Genomic DNA, 22176 nt, shown 5'->3' on the forward strand with positions numbered 1-22176 from the left:
ATAAACAAAGTTAAAGGAATTTGCAGCCAGAAAACCAGCATTGCAAAGCATTTTGAGCAAAACACTACACGAGGAAGAAATGAAAAACAATAACCAAAACCATCAGTGGAAAGTGCCTCAGTAAAGACAGAGGGCGAGGGGAAAGATAATCACGAAGAAACAAACTAAATTTTTTTTTTAAAAAAAAGGATAAACAATCAAACATGGATGGAAGTTCAAACCATATATCAATAGTAACTCAGAATGTTAATGGCTTAAACTCTCCAATAAAGCGACATAGGCTGGTATCATGGATTAAAAAAACAAATCCAACAATATGCTGCCTCCAGGAGACACATCTGATTGGAAAAGACATACACAGGCTGAAGGTGAAAGGATGGGAAAAAATATATCACGCACACAGTTCTCGTAAGCAAGCAGGGGTGGCCATCCTCATATCGAATAAAATCAACTTCAAGACTAAGTTAATCAAAAGGGATAAAGAAGGTCATTATATACTGTTAAAAGGAACCATTCACCAACAAGACATAACAATTATCAATATTTATGCACCAAACAATGGTGCTGCGACATTCATTAAACAAATTCTCCTCAAGTTCAAGAATCAAATAGACCACAACACAATAATCATGGGTGACTTCAACACACCTCTCTCACCATTGGACAGATCCTCCAAACAAAAGTTGAATAAAGAAACTATAGAACTCAATATCACAATCAATAACCTAGACTTAACTGACATATATAGAATATATCAACCATCATCAAATGGATATACTTTTTTCTCAGCAGCACATGGATCCTTCTCAAAAATAGACCATATATTATGCCATAGGGCAACCCTCAGTAAATATAAAGGGGTGGAGATAATACCATGCATTTTATCTGATCATAATGGAATGAAACTGGAAATCAATGATAAAAGAAGGAAGGAAAAATCCTACATCACATGGAAAATGAACAATATGTTACTGAATGATCAATGGGTTACAGAAGACATAAAGGAGGAAATCAAAAAATTCTTAGAGATAAATGAAAATACAGACACAACATATCGGAATCTATGGGACACAATGAAAGCAGTTTTAAGAGGAAAATTCATCGCCTGGTGGTCATTCCTCAAAAAAAGAAAAAGCCAACAAATAAATGAGCTCACACTTCATCTCAAAGCCCTAGAAAAGGAAGAGCAAAACAACAGCAAATGTAGCAGAAGGCTAGAAATAATTAAAATCAGAGCGGAAATCAATGAAATTGAAACAAAAGAAACTATTGAAAAAATTAACAAAACTAAAAGTTGGTTCTTCGAAAAAATAAATAAGATCGACAGACCTTTAGCCATGCTAACGAAGAGAAGGAGAGAGAGAACTCAAATTACTAACATACGGGATGAAAAAGGCAATATCACAACAGATGCTACAGAAATACAGAAGACAATTAGAAATTATTTTGAAAACCTATATTCCAACAAAATAGAAGATAATGAAGACATCGATAAATTTCTTAAGTCATATGATTTACCCAGACTGAGTCAGGAGGATACACACAATTTGAACAGACCAATATCAATGGATGAAATTGAAGAAGCCATCAAAAGACTACCAACCAAGAAAAGCCCAGGACCGGATGGGTATACAGTGGAGTTTTACAAAACCTTTAAAGAAGAATTAATACCAATACTTTTCAAGTTATTTCAGGAAATAGAAAAAGAGGGAGCTCTTCCAAATTCATTCTATGAGGCCAACATCACCCTGATTCCGAAACCAGACAAAGACACCTCAAAGAAAGAAAACTACAGACCAATATCTCTAATGAACCTAGATGCAAAAATCCTCAATAAAATTCTGGCGAATCAAATACAAAAACACATCAAAAAAATTGTGCACCATGATCAAGTAGGATTCATCCCTGGGATGCAAGGATGGTTCAACATACGGAAATCAATAAATGTTATTCACCACATCAATAGACTTAAAGATAAGAACCATATGATCATCTCGATAGATGCAGAGAAAGCATTCGACAAAGTACAGAATCCCTTTTTGTTCAAAACTCTCGAAAAACTAGGGATAACAGGAACTTACCTTGACATTGTAAAAGCTATCTATGCTAAGCCTCAGGCTAGCATCATTCTGAATGGACAAAAGTTGAAGGCATTCCCTCTAAAATCCGGAACAAGACAGGGAAGCCCTCTATCTCCACTTCTATTCAATATAGTTCTCGAAACACTGGCCAGAGCAATTAGACACACGAGAGAAATTAAAGGCATAAAAATTGGAAAAGAAGAACTTAAATTATCACTATTTGCAGATGACATGATTCTATACCTAGAAGACCCAAAAGGGTCTACAAAGAAACTACTAGAACTAATAAATGAATTCAGCAAAGTGGCAGGATATAAAATCAACACGCATAAATCAAAGGCATTTCTGTATATCAGGGACAAAACTTCTGAAACGGAAATGAGGAAAAACACTCCATTCACAATATCCTCAAAAAAAATAAAATACTTGGGAATTAACCTAACAAAAGAGGTGAAAGATTTATATAATGGAAACTACAGAACCCTAAAGAGAGAAGTTGATGAAGATCTTAGAAGATGGAAAAATATACCCTGTTCATGGATAGGCAGAACTAACATCATCAAAATGGCGATATTACCAAAAGTTCTCTATAGGTTTAATGCAATGCCAATCAAAATCCCAATGGCATATCTTGTAGAAATTGATAAAGCAATCATGAAATTCATATGGAAAAATAAAAGACCCAGAATAGCAAAAGCAATTCTAAACAGGAAGTGTGAATCAGGTGGTATAGCGATACCAGATTTCAAACTATATTACAGAGCAATAGTGACAAAAACAGCATGGTACTGGTACCAAAACAGGCGGGTGGACCAATGGTTTAGAATTGAGGACATAGAGACTAATCCACAAAGTTACAACTACCTTATATTTGATAAAGGGGCTAAAAGCATGCAATGGAGGAAGGATAGCATCTTCAACAAATGGTGTTGGGAAAACTGGAAATCCATATGCAACAAAATGAAACTGAATCCCTTTCTCTCGCCATGCACAAAAGTTAACTCAAAATGGATCAAGGAGCTTGATATCAAACCAGTGACTCTGCGTCTGATAGAAGAAAAAGTTGGCTCCGATCTACATATTGTGGGGTCCGGCTCCAAATTCCTTAATAGGACACCCATAGCACAAAAGTTAATAACAAGAATCAACAAATGGGACTTACTTAAACTGAAAAGTTTTTTCTCAGCAAGAGAAACAATAAGAGAGGTAAATAGGGAGCCCACATCCTGGGAACAAATGTTTACTCCTCACACTTCAGATAGAGCCCTAATATCCAGAGTATACAAAGAACTCAAAAAATTAGACAATAAGATAACAAATAACCCAATCAACAAATGGGCCAAGGACCTGAACAGACACTTCTCAGAGGAGGATATACAATCAATCAACAAGTACATGAAAAAATGCTCTCCATCCCTAGCAGTCAGAGAAATGCAAATCAAAACCACCCTAAGATACCATCTCACTCCAGTAAGATTGGCAGCCACTATGAAGTCAAACAACAACAAGTGCTGGCGAGGATGTGGAGAAAAGGGTACACTTGTACATTGCTGGTGGGACTGCAAATTGGTGCGGCCAATTTGGAAAGCAGTTTGGAGATTCCTGGGAAAGCTGGGAATGGAACCACCATTTGACCCTGCTATTGCCCTTCTCGGACTATTCCCTGAAGACCTTAAAAGAGCATGCTACAGGGATACTGCCACATCGATGTTCATAGCAGCACAATTCGCAATTGCTAGACTGTGGAACCAACCCAGATGCCCCTCAATAGATGAATGGATAAAAAAAATGTGGCATCTATACACAATGGAGTACTATGCAGCAATAAAAAATGACAAAATCATAGAATTTGCAGGGAAATGGACGGCACTAGAGCAGATTATGCTTAGTGAAGCTAGCCAATCCCTAAAAAACAAATACCAAATGTCTTCTTTGATATAATGAGAGCAAATATGAACAGAACAGGGAGGAAGAGTGGGAAGAAAAGAGTAACATTAATCAGTGACATGAGATGGGAGGGAAAGAGAGAGATGAGGAAAATTGCATGGAAATGAAGGGAGACCCTCATTGCTATACAAACTTACATATAAGAGGTTGTGAGGGGAATGGGAAAATAAACAAGGAGAGAAATGAATTACAGTAGATGGAGTAGAGAGAGAAGAAGGGAGGGGAGGGGAGGGGGGATAGTAGCGGATAGGAAAGGTAGCAGAATACAACAATTACTAATAGGGCATTATGTAAAATTGTGGATGTGTAACCGACGTGATTCTGCAATCTGCATTTGGGGTAAAATTGGGGGTTCATAACACACTCCAATCTAATGTATGAAATATGATATGTCAAGAGCTTTGTAATGTTGTGAACAACCAATAAAAAAAATAAATTAAAAAAAAAAAAAGAAACATCTTTATGCAGCACACGCCTGTAAAGGAAACCTTACCTTGGCTGGGAAGTCAGGAGGGTTTCCCATGAAAACTACAATTAATCTAATAATGAGGTGGGAGTGTAGATAGGGCCACAAATACAATTAAGAGGAGACAACTCAAGACAAAGTGAGAAAAGCATAACAAAGGTCCTGCTGCAGCAGCAAAGAACTTGATAAAAGAGGTAGGGGAGAAGAAGAATGAGGCAAATGAGGTAGGCAATCCAGACTCAGGTAATAACAGATTTTATTGAGTCTTATCTGAAGAGTAATGGAAAGACACTGAAAAGTTTTTGATAATGGCAGAAGAGCATCAATGTCACAATCAAAAACCAAGTAATTTCAGAAGGTAGTTTGTTTTGGTGCTGGGGGATTGAACCCAGGGAGTCATTTAGAGGGAAGAATAAGTGCACAGAATCAAGAACTATTTAGAAAATAAGAGACTGACAGAACTTGATGATGAACAGAGAGTCAGGAAAGAAAAAAAAAAGGTCAATATGAAGAATAAAGAATCAGAATGACAAGCTAGTTATTGAGAGCAAGTGGGAATGCAGAAGGCAATGGAGGAATACCTTCTAATTCAGACAGAAAAAAAATCTTTCCAACCTCAAATTTTACAACTAGCTAAATTATTAGTCAATAATAAAGGTATTACTCACTGTTATGTAAGATCTCAAAAAGTATTCCTCCATATACCCTTTCTTAAGAATTTTCCAGGAAAATGTATTTCACCAAACCAAAAAAAAAAAAGGGAGAGAAAAGGCAGATTTGGATACTAAAAACAGAGGAGGGAAGAGAGCAGAATCTCCAGAAGATTCCATGTGCGAGACCAAACAAGCAACCAAAGGAGGCTTGAAAAGTATAATAGAGGTTAGAGAAAGTTCTGGGGGAAAACACTGCCAAATAATTAAGTTGACAATGTATGTGTTTAAATGTATTAAAGTAATTTATACTTCAGGAGGAATGTTCAGAAATATACCCATAGTAGACAAACAGAAAACTAAATGTTTTCCTAAAAGGATTACATCCATACTATGTATATATATATAGTATGTATAAGTTGTAAATAATGTATCTAACCTAAATAATGATCTAATAAAACATTATTACGAAACAATATTCAAAGGATAAGAGGGAGGCAAATGGAGGGGTCAGAATATATGAAAGAGCTAAATCTTCATTTTTTCATATTATTAACATGTCAATCATAAAAAAAAAAAAAACTGAAAAACTTCAAGAAATAGAGTTATGCACCCCTCCGCCAGTTCTGGATATTGAACCCATGGGTGTTCTTCCACTGAGCTACATTCTCAAACCTTTTTATTTTTTATTTAGAGACAGGTTTTCATTAGGTTGCCCAGGCTAGTCTCAAACTTGTTATCTTTCTACTTCAGCCTCCCAAGTTGCTAGGATTGCAGGCATGTACCACCATACCTGACCTCCTGTATACTTTAAATCATCTTCAGATTACTTTTAATACCCAATACAATGTCAATGCTAAAAGTAGTTGTTATACCGTAATCTTTTACATATATATATATATGCGTGTGTGATATATATACATATTTTTTTTAACAAAAGGCATAATAGCTGTCACCTTATGGGATAGGAGGCAGGTTGTTGCTGGAAGAGAGATGAAATTGATGGTTTAGGCCTCATAGATATATCTGATTTTTAAAAACTACATGCATATAAAACATTAATGAAATGTTTACAAGAAGAAGGTATATCAATAACATACTTGGAGACTGACACCAAAATTAAAATATATGATTAAACTGTAAGGCTAGCTAAATCTACATGTGTAAACCTGGTTTTTGTTTCTACCACTTTTAACAGTTTCTGTAGGACCAGTGGAGAAACAATCTAGCTGCTTCTCCCCAGTTTGATCAGACTGTATCACTTTTCTTTTTTATATTTATTCATTTACAATTTAACATTTGCTTATTTCTTTTTATTGGTACATTATAATTATACATAATAGTGGGATTCAAAATGTTATATTCATACATGCACATAGTTGGAGCTATCTGAGGAGATTGCTTCCTTCTTATGCAGTTTGAGAGACCAAATCCTGCCCGCCTGATTCTAGGCAGGTTCCCTGGCTTAGCTATTGAAAGAAAACAACTAAGGGAACAAAGAATATTCAATTGAGAAAAACAGAATGGTGTTAGCCTGGGAAAGATATATAAAAAGACCATTTAAGGAAAAGAAAGTGATAAAGTTCGGAGGTGTTAAGAATAAAATGAAAACTATTTTTGGCACAATTTGCAAGCTATAGAAGTGTTGAAATTTCTTACAGAAGAATTTTTATTAAAGGCCTGAGGACAGGAGAGAGTCAGGAATGTTCTCAAGCTAGTCTCATCTTCTCACAGAGATGTTTTTAGAGAACTAATTAGTATTTGCAAAGTGTCTAGTGATTAACTCAAAGCTAGTGTCATAAATCAAAAAGCAGGTTCATGGGGCTGGGGATGTGGTTCAAGCGGTAGCGCGCTCGCCTGGCATGCATGCGGCCCGGGTTCAATCCCCAGCACCACATACAAAACAAAGATGTTGTGTCCGCCGATAACTAAAAAATAAATATTAAAAAATTCTAAAAAAAAAAAAAATTCTAAAAAAAAAAAAAAGCAGGTTCACTGAGTACAAAAGAAGGTCACTGAGTAAACAACTAAAATTCAGACTCTGAAGTAATATTAACAAAAGTCATATTGAACATTAACATAAAACAGTTTTTAAAATTTACTTAAGATAAAAACAATCAACCCAAGTTCTTTGCAAATAAAGAAAACTTGTACAACTTACGATATTTACTGTGAATTTCATCTATTTCCTTTTCTGTTTGGTCCTTCGTAAAAACCATTACCTAAAATAATCAGAAAAATCTTTAAAATTTCCCCCAAAATGACAAAAATGGAAATACTACAAACTTTAAATTCTCCAATGTATTTAAAGGAAAATAATCTCTTATCTCTGTTTTACATAGATTAAGAACAATTCTTATGTGTTTCCTTTGATGATCATAAATAGTATTCGTTGTACTCATTACTTTTTTCTCATCAGTAGCAAATGCAACACTGATCCCATTATAATAAAGAAAGTATTAACAAAACAATCCAATAAATTTCCTATTTTCAATATCTCATTTTCCACTCTCATTAATGCAACAGGTAATATTAGAAACTAGAAGACTGGAGACATTTAGCTGATCATTAATAAGACACACCTTCTTATCTGCCTTCTTTCCTTTCTAACCTAAATTCTCCAGATTATATTAGAAAAATCATATGTAGAGAAAATGAAATTAACACAAGACTTAGTGTGTTAAATTTCTTATTCTACTTTTAAAATCTCAGAAACTTACCTACATAATTCATCACAGTCTCCATTTACTATGAGCACAAAGGTAATAATAATAAAGAGCATAGAAATCCCATTTTCTCTATGACCTGGGTATAAACTTACTTCCCTAAGATAATTGCCTTCCTTACAAAGACATTACCAAGAGTCTAGAAAAATCTACTTGAGAGAGACCCAAACACCTCCTCCACAGCCACAGGACAAAGTGACCGTTTTCTTCTTTGATATCCTTTCCTCAAATGTTAAGCCACAAAGCTAAAAGAAGGCAATAGTGAAAATTTTTATGTTTCTGACTCCCTCAAAAGCTTTGTAGAACACCTAATTCTTATAAACTCTTGTAATTACTTAACATCTCTATAGATATAATTAATCACAGGATTGCATAATTTCAGAGTTAAAAGAGGATCTTAGAAGTCATGTTCAGCCGCTTAGTTTTACAGATGAAGATCCTGAAGGCCACAGAGATTAAATAATTGTTCAAATGTGATTGGGCCAATATCAAAGCTCCATTATGCAAAAGCATGGGCTTTTTCCTCAGAACTCCAGCTCATGAACAAATTCTACTTTGGATTGCATTTTGTGTTAAAGTCTACTAAACATAATTGAATCCATGCTAAAATGTTCTGCAAGTAAATCTTATATATTAAATGTAGTCTAGTATATGTCCTACTAAATAATTTTAAAATGGCTGGCTTTAATTTTGGTAGGTATTAAACTTCTCTTCCCCTTATTTCTAACCAGACACTAAAATAGACCATCAACTTACACTTTCGTTGAGTTTACTTGCTTCAAGACGCATCCTGGTCTTTTCCATGTTTTCAAGTTCCTGGACTATTTCAGCAGCTGTTAAAATAAGAACATATAATCATTGTTAATCACATGGTTTTGATTGATGTGTTACAGGTATGAAAGTTATTAACACTAGAGGAAGCTGGGTAATGGATATATCTCTGTTGTTGTTGTTGTTTGGCACTAGAGGTTAAATTCAGGGACATTGGAATACTGAGCCACATCCCCAGCCCCCCCCCCTTTCTTTGTATTTTATTTAGAGACAGGGTCTCACTGAGTAGTTAGCACCTCAATTTTCCTGAGGCTGGCTTTGAACTTGCAATCCTCCTGCCTCAGCCTCCCAAGCCCCTGCAATTACAGACACGCATGCAGGCATGTGCCACCATGCCCGGCTATACCTCTGTTCTCTTCTTGCAATTTTTCTAAGCCTAATATCATTTCAACCTAGGTTAAAAAAATATAACATGAAATTAAAACACAGTTTTAGTATAACACAGTTCAAAGTATAACCAAAAGAAAAGTCAAATAATTTTGTTTTTTCCTTTGAATGCATAGGTATAAACAATAATCCCAGTGGAATACGAAGATTCATTTATTTGTATGTTTTCAATTCTGAGGGGTTACCTGCTCAAACTCCAATATGTTAAATGTAGTACAACAGGTTACTTTTCAAAGAGAGAAAAAGTCTACAAATACCAGAGGAAAAAATTCTATTTCTAGAACTTTTACCTATAGGTATAATTACTAATTAAACATATCAGAGAGATCTGGAATACACTCTGTCACACATTTGAATGTAAAGAGTATAGAATTTATAAATGATATCCTTCTGCATCCAAAATCAATGTATTAAAAATTAAAACTAAGGTACATATGATAGGAATAAGAATCTACAATCTCTTATGCTCATTTACATATGAAAGATAATATATGTCTGGAATTTGCTTCAAATAATCCACCGGTGGGGGGAATTGAAAATGGTAGATGAAAAAGAACTTGAGAGTAGTCTGATAATTGCTTAAATTGTGCAGTAGATATATGAGGGAAACCAGTATACTCTTTACTTCTAAATTGGCTTGAAATAATCCCTACTAAAGTTTCTTTAAAAAAAAAAATCACAAACCTTAAGAGAATCATCTAAGAAAGCAAGCAGCTGAGTGTTTTCCAAGCACTGAGATGTACTTTCTGCCTCCCTAATATAGTAAGACTGGTAAAAGCAATGTAAATAATACCTTTCTCTGCTAGCACTTCTCTCCTTTCTAAAGCTACTAAGTCAAGGGAGGTAATATAGGAAAGCAAAAGAACCATATGCATTCTATCCAATTCATCAATTCAAGACAGAGAACATCCAGCATACCCTCTTCTAAGGTTTTAACAAAAAGATCTTAGGATTAGTTACAATTTAGGAGCTTCCTTCCATCTCTTTCAGAGAGAGTTCCAATTCTTTTTAGGATGTAGAGAGTTGGAAACAGAGTCACTCTATCCCTAATGGAAAGAAAAAGCTCATAATCTATAAAACCACAATTGTTTTTTACTTCATTAGATCTAAAATCACCAACTAGCCTGAAACTTAAGACAAGAGAGATGCCTGGGGTAGGGTGGGGTCATAAGCACCAGTGAACACAATACAGTGTACAGGAGAAAAACTGGGACAACCCTGCCTCTGAGTAAGAGGATTTTAGTTAAACTTTTTGATGAATTGCAAAAGGCCAAACAAAGGTGGGCTTCCAGGAAGATTAAAGCCCAGGGGGGCTTAAACACAAGGTGCATCACATGCAATGCAGGCTGTTTTCTACTCAGGAGTATCCAGTCTGTCTTTCACTGGGGAAATATAGATAATAAGAAAAAATTCTCCCTCCAGATTCAGGCATGGGAAAGAAGAGACCCACAGTGCAGGACAGAGATGAAGTCCCAACTAAATCTTTATCCCTTAAGAAATGAAAGGACTAAACCACTGGAAAAGGATCAGCAAAACTGTTGCCCTCAGAATACAAGTAAATCCCTACTACTATTGGGGAAACTAAGCAAATAACCACAGACAAAAACCTCTACCCCTGCAAAAGGGTCAAAATCCCACTCCAGGCCCAAACTAGAAGACCACTACACCATTGTGGGTGGTACTGGTAACTGAGAACCCTACCCCTGGGGACCAGAATCAAAGGGCCTGCCTGAGACAGTCTGAATCAATACAACAGAGAAGGGCCCCTTGCTCTGTGCCAAGAACTGAGCAGGCTCCAAGAGACAAGCAAGAGCAAGCTTCTTCCATCACTGGGAAAGAAATGAACATAAGGTACAGGATCACAGGGGAAACCTCAGTTATGCATGGTAAACATTAAAAAAAAAATTAATGACAACTCACCCACCAACAAAAGCTACAAGGGAGTTCTCAAGAAATGTGAAAATTATGTTGCTCTGAGGGTAACCATAGCAACAACAAAATCCAAACCAAGTACAAGTATAGACTAAATTTGAAGAATCCCAAGTAATAAAGACCTAGCAGAAGAAGAGACACATCTACTTCTAGGCACAAATACTACATAATACTTCAGTATTCAGATTCTTACATTCTTACATATAAAGTCTGGCTTTCAACAAAGACTTGTAACAGTAATAAGAAAACAAATTCAGACTGCATCAAGATATTAAAATTATAAGACATGGGATACAAAATAACAATTAATAATATACTAAAGATCTAGTGGAAAAAGACAAATAATATGAACAAATGGAGCATTTCAGTAGAAAGTGTATCAGTAGAAATTCTTTCCTTAAAAAAGAATAAAATAGGGCTAGGGTTGGGGCTCAGCGGTAGCGTACTTGCCTGGCATGTGTGAGGCACTGGGTTCGATTCTCAGCACTATGTAAAATAAATAAAGGACTATCAACAACTAAAAAACAAAAATTTAAAAAATTAAAAAAAAAAAAGAATAAAATAGCCAGGCACAGTGTGCATGCCTATAATCCCAGTGACTTGAGAGGCTGAAGCTAGAGGACTACAATTTCAAAGTCAGCCTCAGCAATTTAGTTAGACCCTGTCTCAAAATAAAAAATAAAAAGGGATGGGGATGTGGCTCAAGGTTAAATGCCCCTGGGTTCAATCCCCAGTACCAACAAAATAATAGTAAAATAAATAAAAATGCTAGATTTAAAAAGAAAAGGTAACAGGATAATTTGAAATACTTATGGGGAAAAATAATGAAACTGAAATGGGATTGGTATTATCCAATCTGAAAATAGAATCCACAACAAACAAAGCATCTAAGCTGTGGGACAATAGCAGAAGAATAAAACAAATGTAATAGAAATCCCAAAGAAATGAAGAGAAGAAAAGAAATAATTGAAAACCTAATGTCTAGAACTTGCCAAATATAATGAAAGACACCAAATTACAAATGCAAAAAAGTCAAAGAACATTAATACAAAATAAAACAAATACAAAAACAAACAACAACGTGTACCCACATAAAATCTTGAAGCCAGAAGGGGAAAAGTATATTACATAAAAAAACATCCAGAATTACATCACATCTCTAATCAGAAACTATTCCAGGCAGAAAATAGTGCAGTAACATTTTTAAAGCACTGACCCAAAAAAAGTTTACTAATTTAGATTTCTATAACAATGAAGGTATCTTTCAAAAGTTAAACAAAAGAAAAAAATTTAGCAAGATGTTAAATTAAAAAAAAAAAAATTCTGAGACACCACAAGCAGACAGGAATTTATTAGCAGTCCTCTACTACAAAACATATTAAAGGAAGTTCTTTAAGCAGAAAACCAGAAACTGATCTCTACAATAAACAAACTACTGGAAACAGCAATCATAAAGGTAAACGTAAAATGTGCATTTTTCTTTTTAACTCCTCTAAAACAAATTATCTGTTTGCTAGGAAAACAATAGCAATGTATTATGTGATTCAATAGCACAAAAAATTAAGAACTGAGAATACACTGTTAAAACGTTTAATAAACAACTGAAGCAAGCTGTATGCTATTTAAAGGTAGACTGTAACTAAGGATATATATTGCAAACCGTAAAGTGACCACATTTTTTGAAAAAAGAAATACTAAGCCAACTGTAAAAATAAAGTGGAACAATAAGAAATGCTAAATCAACAAAAAGACAGCTTTAAAAAAATGATTAAAAGACCAAAAGCAGACAGAAGAAAAAAAAAATTTAGCAAGATGTTAAATTTAAGCCAACTCCATCAATAATTACATTAAACATGAATGGTCTAAAAGAACCAAATAAAAGACAAAAACAAAGTCAGACTGGATTTTAAAAAGAACAAGACCAAATTGCAATAAAAACCTATTTTAAATAAAAAGACAGATTAGAAATAAAAGTATGGACAGAGATATATCATGTAAACACTAATGCAATGAAGCCTAGAATAGCTGTATTAGCACAACTGGCTTCAGAACAATCAATGTTATCAGGGATAAAGAGTAAAATTCAAGTGAAAAACAAGTCAATTCACCAAGAAGATGCAATAATCCTAAATGTGCATACACCTATGACAGAAATTAGAAACACATGAAAAAGAACTCCTGATTCCAAACAAGATGGGCTAGATTCATCTCTCCCTCTTCTTCCCCACTAAAGACAACTACCTTGGATACAACAATTTTAAGAGAACACTGAAAGGTACAAAGATGGACTGCTATTTTGGTGCCAATACCATGTCATTTTTGTTACTATACCTCTGTAGTATAGTTTAAGGTCTGGTATAGTGATGCCAACTTCACTCTTCTTGCTAAAGACTGCTTTAGCAATTCTGGGTCTCTTATTTTTCCAGATGAGTTTCATGACTGCTTTTTCTATTTCTATGAGGAATGTCTTTGGGGTTTTGATGAGAATTGCATTAAATCTGTATAGTGCTTTTGGTAGTATGGTCATTTTGACAATATTAATTCTGCCTAAAAAGAACAAAGTAGATTTTTCCATCTTCTAAGGTGTTCTTTAATTTCTTTCTTTAGCATTACTAACCCACATAATTACAGTTATCCTATATTAGACAAAGGCGCCAAAAACGTACATTGGAGAAAAGATAGCCTCTTCAACAAATGGTGCTGGGCAAACTGGAAATCCATATGCAACAAAATGAAATTAAACCTCTATCTCTAACCATGAACAAAACTCAAAGTGGATCATGGACCTAGAAATTAAACCAGAGACACTGTGTCTATTAGAAGACAAATTAGGCCAAATCTCTATCGTGTCAGATTAGGCCCCAACTTCCTTAATAAGACTCCTATAGCACAAGAATTAATATCAAGAATCAACAAATGGGATGGATTCAAACTAAAAACTTTTGCTCAGCAAAAGAAACAATCAGGTGAATAGAGAGCCTACAATTTGGGAACAAATTCTTACCACACGAAAGTCAGATAGAGCATTCATCTCAAGGATATATAAAGAACTCAAAAATCTTAACACCAAAACAAAAAAATAACCTAGTCAATAAATGGGCCAAGGAACTTAACAGACATTTCACAGAAGAAGATATACAATTGATCAACAAATATATGAAAAAATGTTCAATATCTCTAGCAATTAGAGAAATGCAAATTAAAACTACTCACTCCAGTCAGAATGGCAGCTGTTAAGAATACAAATAACAATAAGTGTTGAAAGGATGTGGGGAAAAAGGCACACTGCTGATGGAACTGCAAATTGGTGCAGCCAATACGGAAAGCAGTATGGAGAATCCTTAGAAAACTGGGAATGGAACCAGTATCTGACCGAGCTATCCCACTCCTCAGTCTATACCCAAAGGATTTTTAAAAACAGCATACTACAGGGACACAGTAACATCAATGTTTATAGCAGCACAATTCACAATATCTAAACTGTGGAGCCAACATAGACGGCCTTCAGTAGATGAATGGGTTAAAAAAAGTGGCATATACACACAATGGAATATTATTCAGCATTAAATGAGAACAAAATCATGGCATTTGCAGGTAAATGGATGGAGTTGGAGAAGATAATGCTAAGTGAAGTTTGCCAATCCCAAAAAAACACAAATGCCAAATGTTTTCTCTGATTTAAGGCTACTGATCCATAATGTGGCAGGGGTGGGGAGCTTGGGAGATTAGATGAATTCTACAAAGGGCAAAGGGGAAAGGGGAAGGGAGAAAAAGTGAGGGGGGAATGGGGATAGGAAAGATGGTGAAACGAGATGGACATCATTACCCTAAGTACATATATGAAGATACAAATTGTGTGACTCTACTTTGTGTACAACCAGGAGATATGAAAAATTGTGGTCTATATGTATAGTATGAATTATGTATTCTGCTGTCATATATAACAAATTAAAATTTAAAAACTGAAAAAAAAATGAGGGACTGCTGAGAACCTCAATTTGAGAAAAGATGCAGAACTGAACTCCCTGCATTTTCATTTTATCTTCTATATATCACATACTAAGCTGGAACTACCAATAAGCACTGACAAAAAAGTTCCAAGGAAAATCTACTCTCTCTAAGCAGAAGACTGTGAAAGGAAGTATCTAGAAATCTTTTTGACAATACCTCACCTACCAAGCTAACCACTGCTGATACTCCTGGCCCCCAGCAGTACCATCACAGAACAAACGGGGAGTGTGGGCTTAGAGAGGAAGCAGGAGGCCTGGGGCCAGCTTTCCTCCCCAACCAACACAGTGTCAGTGAAAGCCTAGGGAAGAATGGAGATTTCTACCCTGGACCTGGCAGTGGCAAGTAGTATCTTCACTCTCTCAACTAGCAAAGAAGGGGAGGAGCCCAAAGAGAATGAATATGCAGAAGAGAATTCTTTACACCTACCCAGGAAATCCTAGTGCACTCCTGATTGATTCACATGTAAAACTGTACAATTCAGTTTGCCAAGAGGCTTAAGAACTAAACCACAGTATGGAACACCACATTCTCCAAGTGGCCTCTAGATTACAATTAAACAAAGACCAGAGTAACACTGCAAAGCTCTGGAGACTAAACTGTTACACTCAGCCCACTAAGTAGGCTAAACCCCAACAAGGTGATTTCCTACTATGTATAATAATTAAATAGGTTCTAAGTCCCATTCTAAAACACTCAGAATTTCCAGGATAAAATTTTTTTAAAAAACCAAAAAAACAAAACTTGTCATGCTAAGAACCAGGATAACTCAGTTGTTGGAATTATCTGACAGGAATTTTAAAGCTACCATCATAAAATGATCCAACAAAAGATTAGGAACCCTCTTCAAACAAAAGAAAACGATGCTGCAACTCTGTCATACTTCATGACAGCAGATGGTCCACTGCAAAAAAATATATTTTCAGTGGTTTCAATGTTACACATTCAAGTTATTTACATTCTATAATTTCAAGAGGGAAGTAAATAATAACAACTGAAAGACCCCAGCCCCATAACCTAAGGCCCGATTATGAAAAGTAGAAAGTATGCAGTAAACAGGTGAGCTCACCACATAACCTGTTAGAAAGGGCACCCTGCCCACATTACAGGACATGCTTGAGCAAACTGGGATCATAAGCGGGAACAGGGAGGAAACAAAATGTAAACCTGTGAGATTTATGAGTTTTTCGGGAACCTATAGTGAAAAACAAGTTTATCATAGTGAAAAACAAGTTTACCTTTTAAGTGACATGTATGCTGGATTCAAAAACACCTGTTATTGTGCTAGGTGGAAAACAACTCCTTTTTCCCTATAAAAGATCTGTACCCCAAAGCCCGGTGTGCCAGTTCACCAAAGCTTCGGCTGAGGTTTTGCTGTGCACCTGCAGGCGCCTGTGTATTAATAAACTTGCCTCTTGCTTTTGCAACCAGTGTGACGCTAGTTCTTTTGGACGGGGGATTTGAGGGTCTGGGGGTCTTTCACAACAAAAGTTGGATATAAAGTAAAACAAGTAAGCCTCACTATATATCAAATAAATAACAAATTAGAAAAAGTTTTGATTCTCGTAGAAGGGATGATTCTGACTAGAAAAAAAGGAAAAACACAGATTAGAGAAAAGTAAAGAACCCTGAAGGGTTGGACTAAAAGTAGAGGTTTTGGTGTATTCTCATGATCTCTAAAAACATGGTAAGTGTAAATGGATTTATATGCATCCATATACATGTTACAAATGTGTGCACACATGTGCATTTATGTATGTATCCATCTGTCCATATGCATATATATATGTATACATACACACACACACACACACACACACACACACACACACACACACTCCCAAACTCCATCTGCAAAGCCTAGAAGCATAGCTGGTAACTACATCTTGGTTTCTCAGAGCTCCTCAGAGAAATGGCTAATTCCAGGGCTGGGATGTGGAAGGACAAGATTAGGCTGTAATATTTTACTATGCCATAAAGAAGGAAATGGCAATAAAAGCAATGGATGCATGTTAAGAGGACTAGGAATCAGTATGAAGACCTCCTACTGGTCAAATCTGAAAAACTACAAACACCACAATAACCAGGAATGGTAAGAAGCTATAAATCTGTGGATCCATAACAATAACAAATGAAGTGGGGGTGGGAAACAAGGTAGAGGAAAGGCTCTTGTTTTCAGAATCATAACAAGTGCCAACTGGCAAATGTGAAGGGAGTGATGGAGCTGGGAAATCATTTCATAACTATCACAGAAAAGACTCAGTCAGGTAAGTTACCACAGGAAGCTAAGTACACATGTGAAACATTAATAAGGTAGAGAACGGTTTTATCTCTCTATAGATTTCTCACTAGTAAGAGGGAAAACAACATACACAATGGAGACACTGACCAAGTTATTAAATTAATATCACAAAAATGGGCTCATAAGTGTCAAGCATCCATAGAACTGACAGTTTGAGGGAAAAAAAAACCCTCACTTACATAGTTTTTGGCCATGAATGCACAACCTCGATGAAATTATATAAATTATATATACACACACACACACCAAAGACAGTTTTGTTTTGTTTTTTTTAAAGGCCAATGTCATGAGAGACTAACTGTTTCACACTGAAAGAGATTGAAAAGATAATACAACTAAATGCAATAAGTGATCCAAAACTGGATCATATCCTTCAGTGGACAAAAAAAAAAAAATCCATAAAGGCCATTATTGGATCCACTGAAGCAACTGGAACAGAGATGATAAATTAGAGTATTCCAAGAAAGCTAAATTCACTGAAACTGATAACTATACAGCGACAATAAATACTATCCCCTCACCTACCCAAGGAAATACACAATGAAGTATTTAGAGGTAAAGAGACCAGGCTATGCAATTTATTCTCATAAGGTTTAGAGATTCCTTGGAAAACTCAGTATTTGACCTAGCTATCCCACTCCTCAGTCTACACCTAAAGGATTTAAAATCAGTATACTCTAGTAAGGCAGCCACATCAACATTTACAGAAGCTCAACTCACAATAGCTAAACTGTGGAAGCAATCTAGATGCCCTTCAATAGATGAATGGATAAAGAAACCATGGTATATATACAAAATGGAATATCACCTAGCATTAAAAGAGAATAAAATTATGGCATTTGCAGGTAAATGGATAGAGTTGTAGAATATCTTGCTAAGTGAAGTTGTCAATCTCCCCCCACCAAAAAAAAAAAGGCTAAATATTCTCTATGATTTAAGGCTGCTGATCTATAATGGGGGGGAGGGGGAATAGAGGAACTCGGATTGGGCAAAGGGGAGGGAGGAGTGGGGAGGAGGCACGGGGGCAGGAAAGATGGTGGAATGAGATGGACATCATTACCCTGGGTACATGTATGACTGTACATGTGGTTTAACGTTACATCGTGTACAACCAGAGAAATGAGAAGTTGTGCTGCAATTGTATACAATGAATCAAAATGCATTCTGCTGTCATATATACCTAAATAAAATTAATTAATTAATTAAGAAGATAAATGTATGTGTGAATATATGCACACCCACACACATACCAACAGAGAAAAAGAGATAGAAACTATAAGTAAAGAGCAAGTGGGGCATTTTGTATAAAGGGTATACATATGTTCTTTATGATACCCTTTCAGCTTTCCTACAAATTCAGTAACATTTCTGAACAAAATAATTTTTAAGCACATGCCTACAGTCCCAGCTACTTCAGAAGCTAAGGAAGATCACATCACAAGTTCAAGGCCAGCCTGGGCAACTTAGCAAAACCCTATCTCAAAATAAGAAAGGGCTGGGGATGTAGCTCAGTGGTAGAGCATTTCTCTCTCTCTCTCTCTCTCTCTCTCTCTCTCACACACACACACACACACACACACACACACTTAAAAAAAAAAGAATGCAAAATTAAGACCATTTCAGACAAACAAAAGCTGAGAGAATCTGTCTCAACAATATATGTGCATTACAAGAAATAGTGACTAAGTTTTTCAGGGGAAAAAAAATGACAGTGGATGGAAGTCTAAATCTACAAAAGAAATGCAGAATGCTAGAAATGATAAATATGTAGGTAGTCTTTTTTTTTTTTTTTTTTAAGGACCAGGACTGAACCCACGGACTCACACACTTGCTACTGAACTACATCCCTATACCTTTTTATCTCTTATTTTGAGACAGGTTGTGCTAAATTGCCCTGGCTAGCCTTGAACTTACAATCCTCCTTCCTCAGCCTCCCAAGCAGCTGGGATTACAGAAATGTGCTACAATGTCCAATTACTTTTTATTTTATCTAAAAGAAAAGTGACAGCTTAAAGCAAAAGGTATTAAGGAGTTTTTAACATAAACAAAAGAAAAATCTATGACAATAATAAAAAGAATGGAAATTGTAGGATCCTTCCCTTACACATGAAGTAATATATTATTTGAAGGTAGACTATAATAAGTTAAAGATGCATATGGCAAACTAGATAATGATGAAAAATAAGTTTTTTGTTGTTGTTGTTGTTTTTTGTTTGTTTTTGTGTGTGTACAGCAGAAAAAGTAATTCAGGGGCTGGGGCTGTAGCTCACGGCAGAGCACTTGCCTAGCATATGTGAAGCACTGAGTTCAATCCTTAGCACTGCATAAAAAAATTAAATAAAGGCATGCTGTCCATCTACAAAATAAAATAAAGAAAAAAGAAACTTAGTCTCTCACACTATACTCTCATACTTCTGAAACAAGATGTGTGGCGATTTCCCCTCATATACCATGCAAGCAAGCAATTCTTCAAAAGATACCAGCTATATGCTCAATTCAATTCCCTTATTATCTACCTTGAAAGAGCATCAGATCCCACGAGACAAGGGCTCTGTCCCACAAGACTGTCTCTTGTATGCTTCCAATGCCAATCATAAGCCACAGGTTGTTCACTAGTGTTTTTGACTAACCAGGGTTTGCACAATCCAGTTGTGACAGTGATAATGCTGTCCCTCTGCCAGTTGTCCTTGGCACTTACTTTTGATTCGCTTCCCTTTGCTCAGCATCCTAAAGTCTAAAGGAAAGCCACCCCAAAGTGATTAAAAGGTTACCTGCTAAATAATCTTTCTTTAGATTTACAGAACCTAGAACATCTAGTGACCTTCAGATTACATCCTAATGTTTAACTCTTCTTATTCTTTAGTCCTATGCAGCAATTAATACAAAGCATATAGGTTTTTGTGAAGTTTAACTTGCAAAAAGTAATATGTTTACCTAAAGAATTATACAAACTAGACTCAGAGGTCAAGATAGCCATGTTGCAGTCAGACTAGATTGAGGTTCACAACATGCCCTAGATGACAAAGACCCCGCCCAGAATGCCTCCTGTACCTCCTTTCCATCTCTTTTTGCATAAATGAGTTCCCTTACATGGGCTTCTTCGGAGCATGATAGCTCCCCCATTTTCTCAGGGTGCCAGCTCTTGAAAAAACCTGATTCCTTTCCCACCAGCTCTCCTTTCCCCAGTATTGGTTTTCTAGTAACAGGCAGGCAGGCTTGGATCTGGTAACACTTCCTCAAGTTTGATTATTTGCTAGAGCAGCAAACAGAACTCAGAGAAACACATTTACTAGTTTATTATAAAGGGTATTTTAAAGGATGCAAGTGAATATCCAAAATGAGACACACAGGAGGGGATATATAGTATCATAACCATTCTTTTATGGATAAGAAAACTGAGGTACAGAGATAGCAAGTAATTTGCCCAGAGTCACCCAGCCACAGAGCTGAAGAACTGGGACAGTAGCCCAGTATCTCCGGCAGATCCACTCTTCACCACCATGCTATCTGAAAAATGCCTAAGAACCTGGTAACAGTGCTGTCTCTGAGAATGGTGACTTGGGGATTAGGAGACAGGCTGAGAAAAAGGCTGGCTTATTGTAGTAATCTCTAGGTATCATTTGAAGGAATAAATTTGCATATCTTATCTATTACCAAAAATGTACTCACTAAAATTTTTTCTCTATGGTTTGTAATCTCTAAGCTACACAGAAGTGTTTTACACAGATGATAAGCATAACTCATTATTTTACTACTTTACCTGATTTAGGATGCAAAGCATCACATTGGGCATTGTACATATGTACAAATTCTTGATGCCTTTTAATAAGCTGCTGTCTATTTCCTTGAGTAGACAATCCATGCTGTTTTAGTTTTTTCTTTAAATCACGATCAGAGAGCAAGTTATACACCGTTTTGGGCAGTGGCTTCCTTTTGTTAACAAAACTGAAAAGGCAAAGGAAAAAAAAAGTTCCCTTAGAATTATTGTGAATTATCAAATGCTTTCATGTAAAACAATAATTTATCTTCTGACTCAACACATGGATGACTGGGAGAACAGTAGAGACATTACAATAATGAGGGGAAAGAGAAGAATTTAGTTTGTGGAAAAGTTGAGGGTGTTTGACAATGGTGCCCCTGAGGTGCCAGCAATGTTCAGATAGAGAAATCCAGGCAGCTCCTGAAGTAAGACTTAGGTCTCAGAAAGAGGTCAGGTCTAAAGACGAAGACTCAGAAAGCTTATATGGAAGGTTTATGGACTCAATGTTATGAGAATTTCACTTAGAATCACACTTATGTAGGCCTGATCAATTCTCTTTAAAGCATGCTTTTCCTAAAATTTACCCATGGTTTCCATGCAAAGTTCCTATAAAAACAATTATGTCAAATGATTATAATATAAACACTATTGAGAGTTAGGCTGTGAGTATAAGGATTTATTATTACAAATAGCTTCTTCAGAAAATGTTCTGATCAACAGACAAACGTGCCCCTCAAATATTAAACAATTGTTCTGAAAGGGACAAGATAAATAAAAGGGGAACTGTCAACTTTACTCAGCTCATTACTGCCACTGAAAAAGGAATTCAGAAAGTTGGACAGTGAGCAATAATCTTCAAAGAACACAAAGGAAAACAATGATTTAAAAAAAAAAAAAAACAACAAGCTTCTGTCCTCTTCAAGTATTTATGTTAATAAACAAATAAGGCCTTATAAAAAAATGCATTAGGAAAATTACCATCTGGCTTTTCATTTTTCAATCTATTTACATAATAAATACACTGATAATAATTTTAAGTATAACAAAGCCATGTTATATTACCTTCTCCTACTCTTTGCCCCAAAA

At 35.8% G+C, this 22176-nt stretch overlaps 1 protein-coding gene across 1 annotated transcript in view; it reads right to left on the reverse strand.

The window, feature by feature from the left end:
• The window catches only part of RAD18 (RAD18 E3 ubiquitin protein ligase), a 123902-nt gene that overhangs the window by 62676 nt on the left and 39050 nt on the right, over positions 1 to 22176 (reverse strand). The window contains exons 7-9 of the mRNA XM_081276278.1: positions 21091 to 21275; positions 8627 to 8703; positions 7306 to 7366 (exon numbers count right to left, since the gene is read on the reverse strand). Coding sequence (XP_081132404.1) covers positions 7306 to 7366; positions 8627 to 8703; positions 21091 to 21275 — 323 coding nt within the window. The remainder of the gene's footprint in view (positions 1 to 7305; positions 7367 to 8626; positions 8704 to 21090; positions 21276 to 22176) is intronic.

This window comes from Spermophilus citellus (assembly GCF_964194105.1).
Source record: "Spermophilus citellus genome assembly, chromosome: 19".
Classification (NCBI taxonomy): Eukaryota; Metazoa; Chordata; class Mammalia; order Rodentia; family Sciuridae; genus Spermophilus; species Spermophilus citellus.